General features: G+C 44.0%; 1 protein-coding gene across 1 annotated transcript; it reads left to right on the plus strand.

Moving 5' to 3' along the window:
* The first annotated feature begins 261 nt into the window (after positions 1-261).
* On the plus strand, positions 262-22,433 carry SUCLG1 (succinate-CoA ligase GDP/ADP-forming subunit alpha). Its single transcript, XM_061583431.1, has 9 exons — positions 262-460; positions 6,655-6,758; positions 10,807-10,923; positions 13,411-13,623; positions 14,552-14,609; positions 15,897-15,980; positions 17,302-17,453; positions 19,362-19,550; positions 22,183-22,433. The coding sequence occupies exons 1-9, from the start codon at positions 277-279 to the stop codon at positions 22,207-22,209; spliced, it is 1,128 nt and encodes a 375-aa protein (XP_061439415.1). The 5' UTR covers positions 262-276; the 3' UTR covers positions 22,210-22,433.
* Positions 22,434-22,734: the final 301 nt, after the last annotated feature.

The raw sequence follows: 22,734 nt of genomic DNA on the forward strand, positions 1-22,734 counted from the left end.
CAACCCCCACAATCCCTTGCGGCAGCGTGGGACGTTTGGGAGGGTCCTTCCATTCCCTGGCGTTCCCCTTGGGGCTATCCATCGCAGCGCCTGCTGCTTCTACCTTTTTTGACAGCTCCAACACGGCCTCTGACTTTCACTACAACCCAGGGAAGTCGGTCTGCACTGTGCCACGGCACTCTTCATGGTCTTAGTTTATACAGATTGGTAAACATCTCCACATTCATTCTGTGAAATGTGGGGGCGCTTATCAGGCCTAATGATGGCCACTGACGCATGCGCACTGGTGGTGCTGGTGGTGGCTGCGTGACCGGAAGAGGCGGGCATAGGGCCTGCCTGGCAAGGCCCCCCTCCCGCTTGTCATTGGCAGCCGAGGTGAAGGCGCCGGGAGGGACGGCGACGATGTCTTGCTGCGGGAGCGGCCCGGTCGCCGCCAGAGGCCTCGGCCGCCTTCTGCTCCGTGAGTGGAGGGAGAGGGAGGGGCTGTCATTTCCCCCCCCAGGTGTGGGTCTGGTCACGTGACGCTGACTTAGTTTACTCCTCCCCAGTTCTGCCCTTCTCCTGCTGATGGGTTCTCCCCCTCCCCACTCCTTCCTTTTGCCATCACGTTTTGCTTTTTAAGTAGATTTAAAGCATAACAGGCAACGAAACAAACCACTACAGCAACATCAAAAGGTCGCTCACAGGGTAATCCAGTACGTGTCTACTCAGAGGTAAGCTCCATTGGGTTCAATGGGACTTACTCCCAGGTAAGTGTGTATTGGATTGCAGCCTCAAAAGTACAGGCTTCCAAAATCCAAGGTGGGGCAATACCTACATTAGGTCCAACCAAAATGTCGGGAGGATGAGCTGCTGGATGAGGCCAATGGCCCAGCATCCTGTTCTCACAGTGGCCAGCCAGATGCCCCAATGGGAAGCCTGCAAGAAGGACCTGAGCACAAGAGCGCACTCTCCTGTTGTGGTTCCCAGCCACTGGTATTCAGCTGCACGCTGCCTGTGACCATGGAGGCAGAGCTAAGCTGTCATGGCTAGTGGTACCCTCCCAGCCACACCTGCAAAGAAATGTCACTGATCTACCTTACAAGAAGAGCTTTTGTGGGTCAGGCCAGTGGCCCAACTAGTCCAGTATCCTGTTCCCACAGCGGCCAACCAGATGCCCCAATGGGAAACCCATAAGAAGGATCTGAGTGCTACGGTGCTCTCCCCTCCTGTGGTTTCCAGGAACTGGTGGTATTCAGAAACCCCTGACCGTGGAGGTAGAGCATAGCTATTGTGGCTAATAGCCATTCTTAGTCTTATTCTCCAGGAGTTTGTTTATTATTACTATTATTACATTTGTATTTTGCGGGGTGGGGGTGACAAGGAAAAATAAGTACAGAAATTAGGCCCTAAGAAGAGCCTAGTTGCTGGATAAGGTCAGAAGGCTCCCATCCTGTTCTCACAGCGGCCAGCTGTGTTCCTGTGGGATTCCAATATGAAGGACCTGAGTTGCTGGATGCCATGTTTGCAAAGCAGTCTCCACCTTGGAACACAGTCTCCAGTGTGCCCTCATGGTTATAACTTGTAGCCTATTTTTTCTACTCGCTTTTTACTTTGTACTTACTGCCTGTTGTTATATTTATTCCCCACCCTTCATCAGCAGGTCCCAGGGCAAGTTACAGAAATTTAAAATCAGAAACAATTAAAACACATTACATTCACAGGAATAGGGTGGGTCCTAAAAACAACTCCTCCCATCCTGGTGTATGTCCTGCCTGATGAAGTGTTCTGGAAATCGTGTAAGCTTGCCACTATGTTGTGATATTTTGGTTCATCTTAATAATGGCATTGCTCAACTGTGGATTTTGCAGGGTCTTTTTTCATATGGACCAACAGGGCTACCTTTACTTTTTAAAGGAATAAAGAAACTCACTAATTGCAAACTTTAGTATGTCGTGCTTTGGGGTCTATTAGGCAATTAGCTGTATATATGACCTTGGGCCAGTCACTGCCTCTCGGCCTCATGAAAACCCTATTCATAGGGTCGCCGTAAGTCGGAATCAACTTGAAGGCAGTACATTTACATTTTTACAATATGAGTTATATATAACACATATATCATGGGGGAGGACATACGCACCTCTACTTTATTTGAAGTTGATAAGAAGCTTGAAGGATTTCCACACAGGAAATAAATTAAAGCCATGGTGTCATATTATCTTACTAAAAGGAAGGGTTTCTTGCTTGCTGCACTTGCTGAGTAAGCTTGCACATAATCACAGTCTCCTGATTTTTTAATCCGCCACTGTTTAAAAGATTGCTCTGAAGACTTTCAGCTATGTGCCCTACGCAACTTTGCTGCTGAATCTAGGGGTCCTATCCATGTTTACTCAGAAACAAACCCTTCTGTTTGCAGTGGGGCTACTCTGAAGCCAGTGAACATAGCCTTACATCCCTGTTCTGTGTTTGCCTGAAGCAGCCGTTACCAATCTGGTGCCAGATGTTTTGGTCTGCTACTCCCATCAGCCCCAGCCATCATAGCAAAGGCTGGCGTTATGACCAGCTATAGTTTTCTGTTGGGATTTTTCCAGGGTCGTCACTCTGTTGGTTGCTGTATACCCAGTAAAGATGCACTGCAGTTCAGGAACTCTTTCAAGTACTTTAGCAGGAAGTATAAGCTAACAAAACATAGTCACCTCCAAAATAAAAATCCTAGTAAACCAGAATGGTTGTCTGTAGTATCATATAATCTTAGTGATAATGTTTTTGCTGCAAATGATCCTGCTCCCTTGTGTTTTCTACGGCAACTTAGATGTCATTGACTGGAAGCATCTACTGCTTAAGCAAGAGACAGAAGGTTGTTGCAGCCAGGAAAATTGCGATTAACCCCAACGTTTGTTCAAAATGGGTGAATTCCAACTTTTCTTTGATAGGGCTGAGGCTTGAAATATTACACAAGTCCTGAGCCACAAATGCAGCTAACTTGTGACTACAGTAGGGCCCTGTTTTTCGGTGGCCTGCTTTTTGGCGATCCGCTAATACGGCCGTTTTCAGTTAGAGTAAGGCCCCACCCATACACCGCTTGTTCCACTTGTATGGCATTTTTCGGGCATCGGGTGCCATTTTATTGAAGGAGTTCCGCTGTTTGGCAGGTTTCGCTTTTAGGCGGGGGTCTGGAATGTAACCTGCCCTATGAGTGGGGCCCTACTGTATTGGATACTTGTAATTGACATGACCCTTACTCTGTGAAATATGTTCTGCAGTTCTGTTTTATACTTAAGAACAAAAGCCCGACTTAAGTGTGTATCCAGACTACTCAAGTGCTTGAAGAATCATGAAGTTTGGATAATACTTAATTTGGACTTCCCCCCCCTTTACTCCATGTCTTTGTATACATTGTTCAGCTTCAGGAGGTATTTCTTTAAATGTGGGCTTTAGAAACTTTTTTTTTTAAAAAAGAACTTATTTTCTGGATTGCAGGCAACCATTAGTGTGCAGAAAGCTGTCTTAAAAGAACCATGCACTGTTAGCAACCCATGCCGCAACACGAGAGCCTCTGAAGAGCAGGGATGGGGGGGAAAAACACAAGTTGCTAGCAGAAGATACTGAATTCTGCCACTGAGCGAGTATTGTGCCAAGTCATTGAAGAAGAGCATGTTATTTATAGGAGGGATAGGTCAATCAAAACCAAACACAGGTTTTTTTGCTTGAAGGAAATTACGCTCGGGAAGGTTGGCCTCAAAGGCATAGTTAGGAGGGGTGAGCCCTGGTTCTTTTGTGCTGGGCCCAGAACTCCTGCTCCTTCCCCCCCCCTTCCGCCGCCTTTTAAAATCTTACACCAACTTTGCTTACAGAGCTGTTGGGTGTTCTGTAAAACACAGAGCTGGTGAGACTGTAGCTACCTACCCTCTTAATGTATTCAGAGGCCTAAATTTGTATTTATACATATATACTGAGTACCGTGCAACATAGCATAGGAAGCTGCCTTATACAGAGTCAGACCATTGGTCTCCCTAGCTCTGTATCATCTATACTCCGTGGCAGTGGCTCTTCAAGATTTCAGGCAGCGGTTTCTTTCTCAGGCCTACCTGGGCGTGCTGGAGGTCGAAACTGGTGCCTTTTGCATGCAAAGCATGTGCTGCGACACTGAGCTACTGGTCCTTCCCCATAACACCCCAGTTAGCTTGAAATGTATGCAAGCAAATCCTTGCTAATTGCTTTTTCTGTAAAATCTTCCACTCCCCTGGGGTGTTGTTTATCACCCTGTGCTCATTGCTGCAGATTTTAATTGGCAATGCTACCTCAGATTTACCTATAAAGTGCTGCTTGAGATATATTCCTCCTCTTTTTTAAAAAAAAAAATGAAATAAAGTTACAGTCCGTGTGAGGTTTGAGTGCATAGCTGAATGCTTACTGGAGGAAAGGCATCTGGCCTTGGCCGTAATTGTTTTATAGCTTTATAGCTTAACGGCGAGAGAACCAAGAGCAGAAATTTGCAATGGAACAATGCAACGAGAGTGGAGTGGCACCTCTGTGCACAGTTCTCATACTTGCTTCTGTTCCTTGATAATATTCCTGGATGCTTGTCATGTTTGCTTGGTTGAAGAATGTAAAATCTAGAAAAACGTGGTTGTTTTGCATGTTTGTTTCTGCTCTCCTGCCCCCCCTCACTTTCCTGGAGTCTCGCGAGCCACTGTCAGTTTTTCTCTTTGACAGCATTTGGTTGCATCCTGCTCTGTTCCTGTGCCAGCAGAATAGACTTCTGCTCAGGCAGTGGGACTTCAACTTCCTCTCCTCTCCCTGTGCACCCTCAGAATCTCCTCTGGAGGGTTGGACCTTCTGGAACCAGTTTTTTGGGGGGAGGGTGGAAGAGGGGAAGACAGACAGGTGAAATCTCTTTCTGCGCGCAAACGCCCGTGGGCACAATGTTGGATTCTGCCCTGTATATATATACAGTAGGGCCCCGCTTTACAGCGCTTCGCTAATATAGTGGTCTCAATTAGACGCAATTAGACTAAAGCCCCACTCATACGGCGCTTGTTCCGCTTTTACGGCGGTTTTCGGGCATTGCGTGCCATTCTATTCAATGAGTTCCGCTTTACAGTGGGGGTCTGGAACATAACCCGCCGTATGAGTGGGACCCTACTGTATACATACGCACATCTACTAGTTTGAACAACGTGCACATTTTTACTCAATAACCAACTATGACTTGTAGTTGCCACCCTTGCCCCACAGATCCTCACTCCTGCCACCCCAACCTTCTGGCTCGTGCATGGATTGAACACTGAAAATATGTCTTGACTTAAACTAGAGCACAGTGGTTGGCTTATACAGTAATTTGTTCTATGAAGCTTGGACCTTGTTTTGTGAATTTGATCATTCTGAATGGTGAGTATGTAGCACTTGCTCATTCTGGAATAACCTCCAATTTTGGAGGTTAGAATGCTTGGGCTTAAGCCTGTTGATTAAATGATGTCATCTTAAAACCAAACCAGTTCAGCTTTATTGACTTGTTGATCAGCCTAATTGGAGCTCACGGGTGCTTCAGAAGCTGAGCCTAACCCCTGTTTAAATGTCAGGTTGAGGTACTTGGCACTTGTGCAAGAGGAAACCCATGGTATCGAATGCCAGCCCTTACAGATCTTAGATTTCAGTCTCTCTTTTGCTCTTCCTTCTAGGTCTCAGTTTGTAAATTCAAATTTGGCAAAAGTGTTGTGGGCGTACGCGACTAGCTGTGATAAAGCACAAACTGAAGATTCTCTATCGGAGCCTGAATGGGGATTGTGATTTCTTCTTACATAGTGGTCTGCAAGTGTGGGTTGGCCATAGTGGTCAACTAAAATAGAGTTGCCAGGTCCTTGTCCCTCCTCAAAGGGATGGGGTCTTGTTTTTGACCTTGGGTTGCACCTCCAGGATGCAGCACAAGGTCAGGGACAACACTTGCTCCCCTCTTCCAAATAAAAGTATAGTATGAAAGCAAGCACTCGCCCTCCACTCTAGCTTGCAGTGTGGGAAGGGAATCATCCCTGCAATTGCAGTAAGGTTCAGAGGTGCTCAGAGGACTAGTGCAAAACGTGAGGATGATCCCTGCTGCCCTTCAGCTCCAAACTGGAGACAAAGTTGGGGTTGTTCCAGCTCTGTGTTCTGTAGGCGCTACCAAGTACCTGGGAACTGCAGAGCCAAAATGACAAGTCCCTGCCCCATTCTCTAGCTTCCTGGTTGAGAAGCTGGGGACTTGCCACTCTCTGTGGAGGATGATAGAACATTTGCTGTGACGAGTAAAACTGCCATGATGAGTATAATCCTGTTTTTTTTCCTTGTTATAAGCTGAGAGAAGCATTTCTGAGTTTGTACCTGAATTTTCTCACATGGAGTTCATAGCATAGGCTGAAGGAGTGTAAATGTTTCCTTGACTTACTTCTCTTGACTTGCAGCCCACAGTTTTGCTCTGATCACATAAGTAAGCGTGTATGAAAACTCCTGCTCTTTCAATACAATTTGTTTTGCTTAATATTAAACGTGCAATGAATTTACTTCCTTTTTAAAAAAGCAGATTACCATGGCTGCCCTCCTGTAATTTGGCAAACAAGCATGCAGTTTAATTCTCTGTGCGTTTCTGTTGCACCCACAAAATAAGATTATCAATCATTTTTCCTGTATTTTTTTTTCTAGTGCAGAAAAATGGGGTACGGCATTGTTCCTATTCAGCCTCACGGAAGAATCTTTACATCACTAAAGACACAAAGGTCATTTGTCAGGGCTTTACTGGCAAACAGGTGCGTGTTTGGCTGTCCAATCCAGCCCTTTGTACTTACTTTCCTGTTGAAGAGCGGTTTTCAAGCTGTGTTTATTTATTTATTTATTTATTTGTTAAATTTCTATACCGCCCGACTAGCATAGCTCTCTGGGCGGTGTACAACAAAGAAATATAAATATACACAATAAAATCCAAAAAATTCAGTGCAAGGAACATATAAATAAACATCCACAAGTCTAAAAATCAGTTAAGCTGGGGAGCCCTGGGGTTTTGCAGGGGTCAGTAATTGAGGTCGGTGGCGGCAAACCAACTTCCTTGAAAGCCAGTTGCCCCACCTACTTCTGCTCATCTTCCCTTGTTCTGCACAGCTGTAAAGCTATAAGGAGGTTCCTGGTGCATTCTAAGACACTTGCTCATTTTGCACAGGACAACGGCAGTGGCTGCGTTCGCACATCGCGCTAAGCTGAACCATGGCTTTGCATGAATGTGCTGGCTCCCAAGGAGCAGATTGCAGCTGGTTTGTCCCTCCCCAGACTTTTTAATTCTGCTCAGCACATTGCCAAACTTTTCTCTCCACAGACCCCTTGAAAATTGCTGAGGACCTTGGCAGAGCATGTAATATATATATATTTTGCCTGTTGTAGCAATTGTAATTTCATAGAATTCAAATTGTAAAACAGTGCAACGCAAAATAAGAAACAAAAGCAGCATTAAAAATGCAGCTAGAAATCGGTATGAATATTTAGTGTGGGGGATGTGCCGTTTTCCTTCTTCAGCCACAAATATGTAGACACATCATCGACCAGCTCAACAAAGCTTCCATCTACAACAATTTGGGGATTCCTGGCTTAATGTGTTGTCTGAACTTGGGATTGCGGTCAAGGTCTCTCCTTAACCATGATCTGCACCCAAAGTTTGTCCTGTGGTTATAGGTCTTGTTTAAGGCGGAGACACCTTAACCACCATCGTGGTGAATAGTGATTAGATGAAAGGCATCTGACTTCAGCCCTTATTGTTGTATAGCTCTATAACCATAGCTTAACACTGAGAGAACCAAGAGCCCAGCCAGTATGTCCGAAGGCCAGGGATGATGGGAGTTGTAGTTCAGCAACATCTGGAGGGCCAAAGGCAGCTGCCCTCCCTTTGTTTGTGTGTGGTGTGGAGATAAGTGACTAGAGAGAAGTTTTTCTCCATCTCACATAATGTTAGAACCTAAGGTCATGTAATGCTGTTTTTCTGTTGCATCTCTCCTCGCTACATTTTTATGCAAGGGCAGTCTGTAAATATTTAACTAAATAAGTTGAATAAGTCTGAACCATGGGGAGATTCAGGAGAGACAAAAGGAAGGATTTCTTCATATAGCACAGAGTTGAACTATGGAATTGGCTACCGCAAGAAGCAGTGATGGCTGCCGGCTTGGATGGCTTTAAAGGGAGATCAGACAAATTTGGGGAAGGTAATGCTATTAGCGTCTACTAGTCATGATGGCTATGTGCTGCCTCCAGTGTCGGAGGTACTGTGTGTCTCGTTAACAGTTGCTGGGGAGCACAAACAGGAGAGTGCTGTTGCACTCAAGTTCTACTTGTGGCCTTCCCATAAGTGTCCGTTTGGCCACTATGAGAACAGGGTGCTGGACCAGATGGGTCTTGCACCTGATTCTGCAGGGTGGTTAAGTTTCTGTCCCCAGCATCTGGTTTTCAGTTACCTTCCTTCTGAGCCTCCATGGTTATCATCACTAATAAACGAGAATCTAGGTCTAACATCTAATCCTTGGTTAAAGCCTGTGGCCCTCCTGTTACACTACAGGAGAGAATTGTCTAGTTGTATTGCGTGAAGAAGTGCATTCCTTTGCCTGTCCAGGATCTACTTCACATTAATTTTTGTCTGATCCTGAGTTACAGTATTGATTGAAAACAGCTGCTGTAGAATACCATTTTTATTAAGCTGCTACCTTTTGGTTCAAGCTTGGAGAGTTATTTCCTTTCAGAGGATCTATAATTCCTGTCTTAGCACAGAGTTCTGTTCTCTCCTGTTGAGCCTCTTGAGCAGAAGAAAGCTATGAATTAATAGTGGCTGTCAAATTCCACTTGTAGTTCTAAATTTCAGGGAGATTTAGAATGTTACAGCTACCATGCAGAGGTTGGTCCATGTCACTGTAGTGACGTTCAAGAGCTACTTTCAGTGTGAATTGATCCCATTGTATTAGGAACCTACATGATGCTGACGCACTAACCATGTTCGAACAATTGTATTTTAGCCTATAAGCAAAGATACGGACGAGGCTTTAGCAGCACGGTCAGCCTCTGTGCTTCTCTCTTTTGTGCAAAGGAGCAAGCAAGCCTGGAAGTATATTATTCCATTTCATCTGAACTGGGAGGCTATCGTTAACAGCTTCAGAGCAAGTCTGGAAAGGCAACCTTGGTTTGGACTTACTTTAATATCCTGTCTTGTTCTGAAGCTGGTAACGATAGTTTCCCGGTACAGATGAAACAGAAAAATAGTTTACTGAAGGCATCCTCGTTTGTTTGCTCATGCTGCAAGGAGGGTGCAGCCAATAAAGCTTGTTCGTATCTCAACTAATCGAACGGAGAAATGGTGGTATGGAGTGGCGTGTTACGACAGTCATTTGGCACCAGGGGCTTTGATGTGACTGCTGCAAAGTTTGAACTCTCTCACTTCTGTTAAATATGGGACTAAATTGCTGTGGGGCTAAGTAATTTGGAAGAAGGGTTCCGAGTAGGGTCAACAGTATGGGTCGAATAATCAGCTAAAGCATTAATTAAGCAATTGGACTAGTTAGGGGTGGGATGTTAATCTGCAGAGCTGTGAGTTAAAGGCTGTTTGTCTTTTGAGTCTACTTTCATTCTGGAGTATTGGAGAACAAAAGACTATTAAAGATGTCATCTTCCTGCCTTTCTAACAATGTACACCTTGTCAAGAACGCCCTGACGAGAGTTCTTTACACACTTCCCTTTTTGTCTGGTACAGTGTTCACTATAAAGATCATTATCTTAAATGATAGTTTTGATAATATGGAAAACACAGAAGGACACACAAGTCCTTTTAGAGGGATGTTTTGATGCAAGTACATTAAGAAGTGCCAGGGGTGAATTATTTAATGTATGCTCAACTGACACCATGTTAAGCTATGAGAATTCGTGAAGGCAAGATCTATGTTGGGATTATGATTGGCTGCTTATGGTTCAGAACAAGTTATAACAATATAATTTTTTTAAAAAAGGTAAATCAGATAGTTATTCAGCTAAAAATTAGAACTGATTAACAGTTCTAGTTCTGAAAAGATCTTCCAAGTTTCAAACTTCAGTGCAAACCACAGGGATCATATTATCACTTTTCTCTATACAGAATATATGTGTTTATACTGCAGTAGTGTCTTTTATTTATAGCTTCACATGCCACACTTAATATTTGGAATGCCGACCCATCATGGGTAGCCAGTATGAAATTGTTCCTCAGTTCTAGGAGCAATAGGACAGTTTTCTTTTCTGTTAACTTGTACATTTCTTATTTTGGACTTTTCTGCTCTAAGGAAAACTTCAGAATTGAGCTTGGGTGCGTTTGGTTTAATCCAGGGATTGGGGAACTTGTGGTCCTCCAGATATTATTGGACTTCAACTCCCATTAGCCTCAGCCAGCACAACCAGTGACCAGGAGAGACAGGAGTTGTAGTCCAGAAACATCTGGAGGGCCACAGGTTCCTCACCTGCGGTTTAGTCTAAGAACTAGTCTGTTTAAAATAATTTTCTAATCAGAACAGTTGCACAATAATTCTGTGTTTGGACTAGTTGACTACAGGTTTGGGACTACACATTTACGTGCTTCCCACACCTAATAAAAAGAACCAAGCATTGGTTATTTTAGCACCTCATAGAGAGGCAGTTTAGCAGTATGCTAGATTTTTGAAATTAGAGGAGTCTGAATGGTGACTTTCTCTCCTGCAGCTCCTATTCATTTCATTGGAGTTTGTGCAAGAAGAGTTTAGCTTCACGTCACTCCCACCCCCAAACTTAACTTAGTTTTTGTTGTGTTTTGTGTTTCCCTTGCAGGGTACCTTTCACAGTCAACAGGCGTTGGAATATGGCACCAATCTAGTAGGAGGGATTTCTCCAGGCAAAGGGGGCAAAACTCACTTGGGGCTTCCAGTCTTTAACTCTGTGAAGGAGGTAATATTACAGTATTAAACGAGAAGTGTTCACACACCCTAGTTACATCCAGACTAGATTGCTACAATGTGCTTTGCATGGGGCTGCCTTTAAAGACAGTTCAGAAACTTCAGCTAGTAAGAACGCAGCTGCTCCCGTGCTTGTTAGGACCAGGCTCATGGAACACCAATTCTGTAACAGTTACCTTTGTTGTCCCTCCATTTCCAACCTCTGATTAAAGTGCTGGTTTTGATCTTTAAAACCCTGGAGTCAGATTACTTGAGACCAGTTTACCTATGGCTGTACCCATACAAATCTGCCTTTCCCTTAAGATCCACCTTTGAGGCCTTGTTTTCTGGCTCGCTGCTAAGAACCATCAGATTGGTGGGTACCAGAGACAGGGCCTTTTCAGTTGTGGCCTTGCATCTTTGGAATTCCTTCCCCTGGGAGGTGTGTATGGTCTCCTCATTGGTGGTTTTTAACATTGTTAAAACTGGGTTTTTGTTAATGCCTTATTTATTTTTAAATATATATTATATGTATTAAGTGCGGGAAGTCACCTTGCGAGAGTTTTTACTTTATTTATTACATTTAATAAATAAATACAAAAGGGTTGGGACGGAAAAGAAATAAGCTGCAGCCAAGATTTTCAAGGCTTGTGCCAAGGCCAAGGTAAAGGGACTGAAGGTGGAGCCTGAAACTGACGCCTTTTATTTTAATTTTTATCTCGAGTCCCTTCAGTACCACTCCCCTATATAATGTGCGGGTGTGCGCGTGCGTGCGTGCGTATGTATATGTATGAGACCCAGTGTGGCGTAGTGGTTAGAGTGTTGGATTACAACCTGGGAGACCAGGGTTTGAATCCCCACACAGCCGTGAAGCTCACTGGGTGACCTTGGGACAGTCACTGCCTCTCAGCCTCAGCGGGAGGCAACGGTAAACCCCCTCTGAATACCGCTTACCATGAAAACCCTATTCATAGGGTCGCCATAAGTCGGAATCGACTTGAAGGCAGTCCATTTACATTTTCCTAGAGCTCATGGGATTTCTAAAAGAGGCAGAAAAATCATTAAGGCACCCGCCAAGCAGAGTGTTGGACTATGACCTGGGAGACCAGGGTTCGAATCCCCACACAGCCATGAAGCTCACTGGGTGACCTTGGGCCACTCACTGCCTCTCAGCCTCAGAGGAAGGCAATGGTAAACCCCCTCTGAATACCGCTTACCAAGAAAACCATATTCACAGGGTCCCCATAAGTCGAAATCGACTTGAATTTTATGTACTTTAATTGTATATATTGTATTTTATATATTTTAATTGTATTTTATGTATTTAAATTTATATTAATGTTCTGTGATCTTTATTGTGTACAATTTTATTATGTATGTGTTCAATTTTATTGTAAGCTGCCCTGAGTGCCCTATTATAGGGTAGAAGGGCGGGATAGAAATATTTTAAATAAAGAAAGGAATACGTTTCATACTGAATGGTACCTTTCCTCTCAGAATGTAGTATTTTATGTGCTGATTCCTCTGTGGCATTCCTGAGGATGATAAACCTCAGGGAACCAAGAATGGAACAGATTCTCCTGTTTAGGGATTGGTGATTTAGTGCACATTGTAATGAAGTAATTCCGAGTTACAGTTGCTAGAAGGCCTTAGGCGATGCATAGTGGGGAGGTAAGAAATAACTTCCAGATAAAGAAGTTCAGGTGGATTATATTGGCACACTGTGTTACTTCCGCAGGGAGTTCCGTTCATATGTTCTTGTACCTTATCCTTCCCCGCTGATTACTTGGGGGTAAAGCACCCCACCACCACATACGCACATATCTTGCTGCTGCAGTCTGAGTACAAAGCCAGCACTGACTGGTGTCCTCTGCCCTCACATCTCTAGTCCAGCCACATCTGTAAATTTTCACCCATGGTTGTGGTGTAGCATAAAGGTCAAGAAACCACCATGTTAATGTGGAAGAAGCCCCTGCAGGCATATCTGAGCATGCCTTTCAGTGTCAACTTCCAAAGAGGACATGACATTTGAGGTAATGGGATGCCACCAGCTGGGATCCAAAGAACCATTCAGCTCATTCCACACATTCAGCGAGAGCTGGACGGTTTTGTGAATAGCAGCCTTCCTTGATACACAGCAAATGTCTTTTGAAACTCAGGACAATTTCAAAAAGAGCTTGCCGCATGTCAGGGTGGCCAACTTTTTAAAGTCGGGGTTTTTTATGTTTGAATGCTTGCATAAGCTGGAAAAGTCTCAGATATTTTCAGTAAAATACATTGGGTTGTGGATTTTAGCAATCAGCTGTTTGCAGGCTTGTTCTCTCATGAAGCTGCCCAAAAGATCTTAAGGGATAGGTCTGATGCGGAATTACTTAAATGCTTGAACAACCATCTGTGCAGCAAAAAAGCAAATTCTTACTTCTGATGACGAGAGTATTCTTATGGTGCACTGAACATTTCAAGAGAATGATGGGTTTTTTTTAATGTAATTGTATCTTAGGCTAAAGAAAAAACAGGTGCTTCCGCCTCTGCGATATATGTTCCACCTCCGTTCGCTGCTGCCGCAATCAATGAAGCCATTGATGCAGAAATCTCCCTTATTGTGTGCATTACAGAAGGTATTCCTCAGCAGGACATGGTGCGCGTGAAACACAGATTGCTTCGTCAGAACAAGACTCGCCTTGTTGGCCCAAATTGTCCAGGAGTTATCAATGTAAGGGCTCAAGTGAAGTTAAAACTAACAGATGTCTTCTGTATAAGTGAGATCTCTTTCTTAAGACAGTAGAAGCGTAACAATTTTTTGCTCAGGGCCAGTGTGCCGAGTGGTTAGTATTCTTACTTGTGCTTTGGGTACTATCTTGGTGAGTGTCGACATTGTGATTTCACCCAAATACCTTTTACCCCAGGGATGGAAAACCTGTGGCCCTCCCAAAGTTGCTGGATCTCTGACCCTTGGCCATGCTGCCCGGGGCTGATGGGATGTGTAGTCCAACAACATCTGAAAGGCCACAGGTTTCCCATCCCTGATTTAGCCAATGCAGTGCAGCTCATGACATCTTAAGATTTGGATGTGGAGAAACCCATGTTCAAATCTTCACTAAACACTGGAACATGTTGGATGCCAAGTCACTATCTCTTAGCCCAGGTTATACTACAGTGTTTCTGTGAGATTGAAACTGAGTGTATTATAAACCAGCCTTTTCCAGACTGGGGACTCGTTGGGGACTCATGGAGTTTAGTAGTTAGCTTTCTTGCATGATAACCTCCTACAGACTTGGGATGGTGTGATCTGTTAATGTAGGAGTTAGTTAGCACCATGTAAGAACTGTATGCCCTAGTGCATTGGCGTCCATCCTGGTGCCCTCAAGATATTGATGGCCTCCAATACCCATCATCTCTGACCTTTGGCCATGGTATCTGGCGCTGATGGGAGTTGGAGGCCATCAATATCTGGAGGGCATCAGGTTGGCTACCTCTACCCTGGGACACGTCCCAGAATTCTGTGCAAAGTACAGAGGGCCTGCAGCAGATGCACAGGTGGTTTTAGGCAGGCTAGACACTGGAAAGGGGTCATTCTATCTAGGAAGCTTGTGATAAGAATGAGGAAGCAATGTTGCTGATCAAGTTTGTTTTGTTTTTAGCCTGGAGAATGTAAAATTGGTATCATGCCTGGTCATATTCACAAGAAAGGAAGAGTTGGTAAGATCTGAAAAGATTTTTTGTTGGTACGCCTAAAAAAAACAACCTGCCTGCAGTTGTATTTGTCTTGTTTCAATAGATTGCTTATTTGACTTAACATTCTAGCCTTAGATATATTTGTCAGTGTGGTTATGACTTCATGAGATACGTAATTATGTTACACTTTTAAATGTGTTATAAGTCACTTGGAGACCTTTGGGTAACAAGTGACTAACAAATCTAATACCTTTGCAGTACCACCCTGAATGAATTGTTTTGATTTAACAAATCCTGTACAAAAAATATGACACAGGCAGGTTTGAACCAACAGAGCCAGCTTCAGGGACAAATTCAAATAAAACATGTGTGATGTCTTATCATATTAAGGTAAAGGTGTCCCCGCACTTATAGTGCGAGTCGTTTCCGACTCTTAGGGTGACGTCTTGCAACGTTTACTAGGCAGACCGTATATATGGGGTGGGATTGCCAGTTCCTTCCCTGGCCTTCCTTTACCCCCCAGCATACGCCAGGTACACATATTAGCTAGGACCAAATGCTTCTGTGCCAAACTGGAAGCCTTTGGGGGAATGATGGGACAGGCAGTTTTATGAGTAAGCCCCACCTAAGCCCAGTCTTGAAAGTATCCAAGCAAGTATGGAAGCCACTGATCTCAGTTTGTAGCCTGTATCAAATACCAGCCCATTTCATCCTGACATAGGCATGCTTCAAAAGGGATGTCATTCCCAGTATGGCTTGAGTGTTTCCTTCCTACCTTGATGGCTGAATTCTGGATTCTTCTAGTGCCTTGTCATATTTCTGCTTGTAGCGGAGGCAGACACTTCATAGAAAAATCATGTGCCACTTTACTTGGGTCAGTCTTGTTCTGAAACTCATATTTCGTTTTCTGAAGTTGTCATATTCAAAGTCAATTGCTGCCATCTTTAAGTTTCAAGCCGGTGATTGGCACAATCAAGACATTCTCCTGCACAACCCACACAAGTAGGTCCCAGCTGATAGGGAATCTTCTTTGCAAAGCTGCTGCTGGTGTGGATTTGTTTCAATATGACTGATGTACCTGGGGCCGCTGGTATAACATGCACCCCTCCTGTGTTGCAGTCTGGCTCAGGAGTCCATATTGTCATATAACTTAAATAATCTTCAGCTTCTTATAAGGATACTTTTGAATACTGTGGTTTTGTTTAAGCCGATTATGACATAAGTACTAAAAATGTTCAAGGATCCGCTTGTCACTTTTTTTTTTTTAATTTGTCATCATCTTTTTCCCTTTTCCCCCTCCATGCTCTTCAGGTATTGTATCAAGATCTGGCACTCTGACATACGAAGCAGTTCATCAGACCACTCAAGTTGGACTGGGACAATCCTTTTGTGTTGGTGGGTTTGAGAAAGGCTCAGTCAGTGTGTAAGAAATACATGCAATTATAGAAACCACTTAGAAACACTGATACCCATCCCATTCTGCCTTAAATTTATGTTCCGAGTAGTTCAGTTGCTGGAAACTGCAGGAGGAGAGAGTGCTGTTGCACTCAGCTCCTACTTTTGAGCTTCCCACAGGCATTTGGTTGACCATTATGAGAACAGGATGTTGGAATAGATGGGCCACTGGCCTGATTCAGCAGGCTTTTCTTATGGTCAGCCAAAATGTCCCCTCCCCCCAATATGAACAGACAAAATTGAGGGGCATTCTGGTGATGGTGTGTGTGAACAGGGTGAATTGTTGGGCAGATTTCCCAACAATCATGCTTACAGTTGCTTCTGGATCAGAGCTTGGAAAAGTTACTTTTTTGAACTACAACTCCCATCAGCCCCAGCCAGCATGGCCACTGGATTGGGCTGATGGGAGTTGTAGTTCAAAAAAGTAACTTTTCCAAGCTCTGTTCTGGATGCATTGCCCTCTCTCTGATTTGGCTTCAATATGACACCATGTGGTAATGTCGGAAGCCAAATCAGAGGGAGGATGGTGCATCTTGCCCTCATTTTGGAATCTGATGGATAAAAACATAAAAGGTGCCCAGAAGCAACTGGAAGCATGATGGACACCACCAACAGTTGAGAGAGGGGTGGGGTCCATGAAGCCTTCTCCCAGTGCCCCCCACTTATGAATCAAAAAGTTACTTTTTAGTATCATCTTCTGAGTTCTGGTTTGGAGCTTTGCATGACTTCTAAAGGCAGTTCACAAATAATGATTTGTTGTTCAACGGAGGGCACTCCCTACAATGCAGACATGTCCATCTGGAGAGAGGATGCCATAGCGATCTTTTTCTCAATTTACAGCACCAACAAACACAGAGAGGCTGGGTTGTTAAAAATGGCTGTGGCTTCCCCCTTTGCATGCATGCCTCTCTGTATGTGGTTGGAACAGCACGGAGCAGAGAGGAAAAGCTCTCACACGTATACAAAGCAGTCTTGCTTATATGTTGTAACTAACCTTTAATTAGGTCTATATTGATTTTTTGTGTCTTTTTCTGAAACGAAAAGGCTTGGTAGGTTCTTGCATTGCTCAGTCTCCCCCCCCCCGCCCCAATATATATTTAATAGCAGAAACAGTTGTTAGAAACTGCAAGACTGTTGTTCTTAACTGAAAGCAGGCAACTCAAGATGACCATCCTGAAAGTTTTATTTGCGGCCACCCTTAGTGGAATCAGTCTCTGGAAGCAATGTGTTGCTCTTCATGGGACTCTTTGAATCTTTCCAGGAATCGGAGGAGACCCATTCAATGGAACCAATTTTATTGACTGTCTGGATGTCTTCCTGAAAGATCCGAACACCGACGGGATTATACTGATAGGCGAGATCGGTGGAAATGCTGAAGAAGATGCTGCGGACTTCCTTAGGAAAAACAATTCTGTAAGCGCAAACGGAATATCTCCTGTGAATATTCTTACTCTTGAGGAGGGAGGAGGGATAACCCTTTGACAAGTTCTCCCCTTCGTATTCAGCTCTTTAAAGTTGTTGGGTTGGATCCAAAGGTCCCTCTTCACTTGGAAGGACTTATACATCTCTCACTAGAACATTGCATGAGGGAGGTGGAGCTGAACCCAGAGATGTGCTTGTGCAACCTCTTGTGGAAGCATAAGGACTGCAGTCGCTTCCAGATGACCTGTACGGTGAACATTCGTCCTGATTTGTTTGCACAAAATTTGCAGGGAGGTTATGTTACATAACGTCAAGCAATGGTCGTCCTGCAGTTTGTGGTGCATTTTCCTGTCACTTTCCTTATCACCATAAGACCAGCATCCCCCCCAATGGGTTTGTTGCACAAGAGCACCAAATCAGCCTCGATTGTGCAACCTGAATATGCCGGTATGCAGTTAATGCCTATTACTACTGTTACTATCGCTGCAGTCTGGAATCGCCCTGAGTCTTTCTTCCTTACTTACACAAAAGTTGTCTGTTCCACAGTTGAGTATGCCTGTCCCAACAGACAGCTTGACAGTTAAAGGACATGCAGCTAAGTGTTTGCCTGTTGCTCGCCATCCCTGTTATGCATGATGGAAATAACTGTGTAGACGGCCTGCCCAAACGTGTCATGCTGGTGTGGTGAGTTTCAGGGAAAGGATGGTTCCCCCCCTTTTTCATCAGAAATTAAGGCTGAGGGCTCATCTCCAGTGGTACCATTTTGCAGCAAATGTTGCAGTTCCCACAACTGCCCATGCAGGCAAAGTGAGTGAAACTTGATCATAGATGAACGTTTGAACCGCACAAGCTTAGGGATGGTTCACAGGAGTGAGAGGTGTGTGGATTAGTTATCCATGATAAAAAGCATTTCATGAATTGCTCTAGAAGCAGATTCAAGGAATTCAGAATCCTCACCATGTGATGTGCTGATTGTCCCATGAGGAGAATGTAATACCCAGATGATTTTGTCCACAGCCACAATTTACTTGGGAAGTGGTTCCTAGTGGTTGTAGCATAGGTTTCTTGGAAGCTGTGGCCAGAGCTGCACGTTCCTTTCTCTGGAAACTCTTGGGCACGTGGAAGTTTTCGAAGGTCTGGATCAGACCCAGGAGCAGCTTCATGGCTGGATCTGGCCTTTGATTTCTTGTGTTTGCCTTTGTTGGCTTTCTGCCTGAATGGCCCTTGCACTCCATTCACCATTCAGAGTTGTTGTGGCCGGTTGCTACATATCTCTTTCACTTTCCATCTTGGCTTGCAAAAACAATTAGCAAAAAAGCAACAAGGATGGGATCAGAGCCATTTATTTTCTTTTTCTTTTCAAGTAGACTTTCTTGGGATGTCTCCTACAGGAACTGGCAGGGCCGGCGCCAGAGGGCGGCCAGGTCGGGCCCTGGCCAAGGGCTCCTGAAGGGCCCCTCCTTAGGGTGAGTGGGTAGCCACTGATTCCGGAAGGGAGCACTAACCACCCACCCTAAGGAGGGGCCCTTCAGGAAGAGGTAGGTGGTGCATGTGTGCTGCATGTGCTGGGGCCCGGAACAGGCTGGAGCCCAAGGGTCTCGGCATGGCTGGCGCCAGCCCTGGGAACTAGCTTTTGTTATCAAAACAGCTTTAAAGAGTTTGCTGGGGTTTCATGACCCGCACACCTTTGCTCTGTACAGGGATTCTATTGCCCTCACCTGCCTCCTTTTCTCGGCCCAGAATCCTCCAGCCAGTGCTTCACCATCACCTCCCTGCTGGCTTCGTTGAGCTTAGATGCCTGTTCCTTGTCCGGAAGTGCCATTACTGTCCTCACGGGGGTAGTTGCACATCTGGTGTTTTATCTCTTTTTCCTTTATGAGATGTCCTCTTTTGTCACAGGGTCCGGACTCCAAGCCAGTTGTGTCGTTTATAGCTGGAGTCACCGCTCCTCCAGGCAGGAGGATGGGCCATGCGGGGGCTATCATCGCTGGTGGGAAAGGTGGAGCGAAAGAGAAAATCACTGCCCTACAGAACGCTGGTGTCGTTGTCAGCATGTCTCCTGCTCAGCTAGGCTCTGCTATATACAAGGTTAGTTCTGCAGCCGTTTAGAAGTTCAAGGAAATGATGCTGTTTGTCCATAATAGAATTTGCCAAGGTGTAACCCTAAAGTTTTGGGACTATAAAGGATGTTCCATTTCTGTTTCTGTGAATATGTCCCCCCCCCCCAATGCAATAGGCACGATGTAAGTATACAAATGTAGAGGTTGTTGGACTTGGACCAGTACCACCTGCATTCAGGCCTTTACTCAACAATGAATCTTTCCTGGCTGACAAGTTACTCTTGGCTTAACCTGCCTTGCAAGGTTGTTATGAGGATAAAATGAGAGATCCCATATCTACTACCATGATCTCTTTGGGGAAAGGGCAAGGGTGGGTAACTTTCCTCTGGGTGTCGGTTCATACTTTCTTAGAGAAATCAAAGTCTCCTGGTAACAAATTTATGCGCTGTCTGATCCATATCCTGAAATCTGATTTCTGTTTTAAATGTCATCTACCTTACTACACTCTTGCTCCTTGTAATGTGGGTTAAAAGATAACAAAAGTCAACTTTGGCAAACAAAATGCTTCATTCTGTGACCTAGCTAGAAAGTATTGTGTGCCAGAAGTTGCTACAGCCCCACCAAAAGCTGCTCAGGGTCTAAAGTTGCCAACCGACCTCCCTGCAGCGAAGCTACCTGGCCTTTCTGTGACATCAGAGAATGTTAACCATTGACATGGAGCTGACACTGGCAAGGCCTGCTGTGACACTGAGATTAGGTCAGCCAATATTATTAAGAAGAAGAGCAAGGCAGGCAGAGAGCTTTTTTTTGTACAAGTAACATTTATACAGGAGAATTAGACTATAAATACCATATTAAATGTATAATACATTTTGCAAAATATAAAAAAAAGAAATTTAAGTAATATGGACTGATGTATATTCAGAATTTTTAACGCTTGTATCCATATTTACAATTACATTTATTTACAGTTACATTCATATTTCAGACTTATAATATACTCAGTGAGGTATATGGTTATGCATTGTCTTGAACTTTATTACACCTGTATGAAACAGAAAAACCTAATCTCTCAATAAAACCAGTTATCCTGTTGTCTACTCCCTCTAATCCATTCATCCAATATGAGTGTTCCAATTTTTTTTCCAGTTGGGTGATATGACCATTCTGACAACTGTCAGAAAAATGTATGACCATTGTTTTGTCATCAGGGAGTATCAAGTCTTTAATCTAGCCAAATAATAATAACCAGAGGATTTGGAGGTAGTCTATAATCAGTCATAATTTCAATCTCAGCAGTTATATCTATCCAAAATTTATTTATTTTAGTAGACCAAGACCAAAAAAATATGCTTCATGTCTGCATTTATATTTTTGCACCTCCAGCAAGAATTATCAACACCAATGTAAATCCGAGTCAGTCTGGCTGGTGTTAAATACCAATGAGAAATATTTTTTTTCTTTTAAATTAACATTTAAAGTCAGTTGGGAAACATTTCCTCAAATCCAGCTCCATCTGATGGCCTGTTCCACAGAGAGGTGGTTTATTTTATTTACCTATACACACTTAACTTTTTTTTTAAAAAAGGCCCCTCTTTACATAAGATATGAGAGCCAGTGTGGTGTAGTGGTTAAGGTGCTGGACTACCACCTGGGAGACCAGGGTTCGAATCCTCACACAGCCTTGAAGCTCACTGGGTGACCTTGGGCAGTCACTGCCTCTCAGCATCGACTTGAAAGCTGTCCAATTCATTTTCAAGCATGATTGCATGGGAGTAAATCCCATTGAACTCAATAAGCATGCAAATGATCAAACCTGTCCTCCCCTCCTCCCATCACCTCCCTTTTGCCCCTTCCCTCCCTCTTCCTTCATCCTTCCCCTTCCAATCCCCTCCTTCCCCCTCCCACTCCTTCTGCTCCCCTTTCTCTCTTCTTCCTTCCCTCTACTCTCCCCTCCCCCTACTACTCCCCCATGGTCAGTTTTACCTATCCTAGGACTACGACCTGGGAGACCAGAGTTCAAATCCCCACACAGCCATGAAGCTCACTGGGGACCTTGGGCTAGTCACTGCCTTTCAGCCTCAGGGGGAGGCAATGGTAAACCCCCTCTGAATACCGCTTACCATGAAAACCCTATTCGTAGGGTCACCATAAGGCAGGACCGACTTTAAGGCAGTCCATTTCCTTTTTTTTAACATAAGATGGTATAAAACATTCATTTAAAGTAGCAATAAAAGCAGCAGACAAATTCAAATTATCAAAATGCAGATAAAATCAGTTTTAAAAAGCAAATGTTCATAATCAAATTACATGTTGAGGCTTGCCTAAACAAATGAAGTTTTGAGCAGGTGTTTCAAAACAATGCAATGTAGGCACCTACCTAATAATAACAGGCAAGGAGTTCCAAAGAGAAGGTACTTCCACAACAAAGGATTGTTCCTTTGCAAGTGCGGAATGAACATGATGTGGCACTTGGGAAAGTGCTAGTTCTATAGATGGAAGCAGTTGAGTGGGCATATATGGGGTAGAGCGATCCCTTGAAGTAAATTGGTTCCAAGCTGTTGAGGGCTTTATATATACTAATAGTGACACCTTGCATTTGGCTGGCAAAGGTTTGTCCCAACTCTAATGAACACTTCTCTCCATCTTTATCCCTCCAGGAGTTTGAGAAGAGGAAAATGCTGTAAGAGGAGGAGCATCCGTCCAAACGTGCCACTACAGAAATCCCGCCTCCCTCCACGCTCTGTACTTCTCACCTGCTAATTTTATTTGCCTGAATACAATTGACATCAGTCTTCTGAATTCAGCTTAAAAAAAGCCACAAGGCTTTGTTTCAGTGGCTCCTTTGTCCAGACATGATTGTACATCATAGCAAATGAATAAATCTACCACTAAACTTGATTATTTGAAATCCTGGAGCTTGGTACCTTTTTCTTGCAACTTTCCTCAAATCACTCTGTTAAAAGACTATTAAAACTCAATACTTATCTGGAAGCTTTAAGAATGCATATACTTTAAAGTAAAACTGCGTTTTCCCCCCTGCCTTGGGTTTTTAAGCTTTTATTTTTGACGGGTGATTGTGCTTGACATAGAAGTCTGTGCCATCCATGGGCTGTATCCTGTTGGTCCAGAGCATCAGTTGGTGTTCAGCTGCGTGCAAATACATGATTAAGTTTTGCTGAGCCATATAGAGTTTAGGTCCAGCGTTGGTG

Source organism: Rhineura floridana, chromosome 9, assembly GCF_030035675.1.
Source record: "Rhineura floridana isolate rRhiFlo1 chromosome 9, rRhiFlo1.hap2, whole genome shotgun sequence".
NCBI lineage: Eukaryota > Metazoa > Chordata > Lepidosauria > Squamata > Rhineuridae > Rhineura > Rhineura floridana.

Bases quoted from the DNA above. Each gene is read 5' to 3' on its own strand.
- SUCLG1 (XM_061583431.1), top strand. From the start codon at position 277: ATGCGCACTGGTGGTGCTGGTGGTGGCTGCGTGACCGGAAGAGGCGGG. The intron at 10,924-13,410 runs GTAATATTACAG...ATTGTATCTTAG, and splicing joins TCTTTAACTCTGTGAAGGAG to GCTAAAGAAAAAACAGGTGC. The intron at 15,981-17,301 runs GTGGGTTTGAGA...GAATCTTTCCAG, and splicing joins GGGACAATCCTTTTGTGTTG to GAATCGGAGGAGACCCATTC.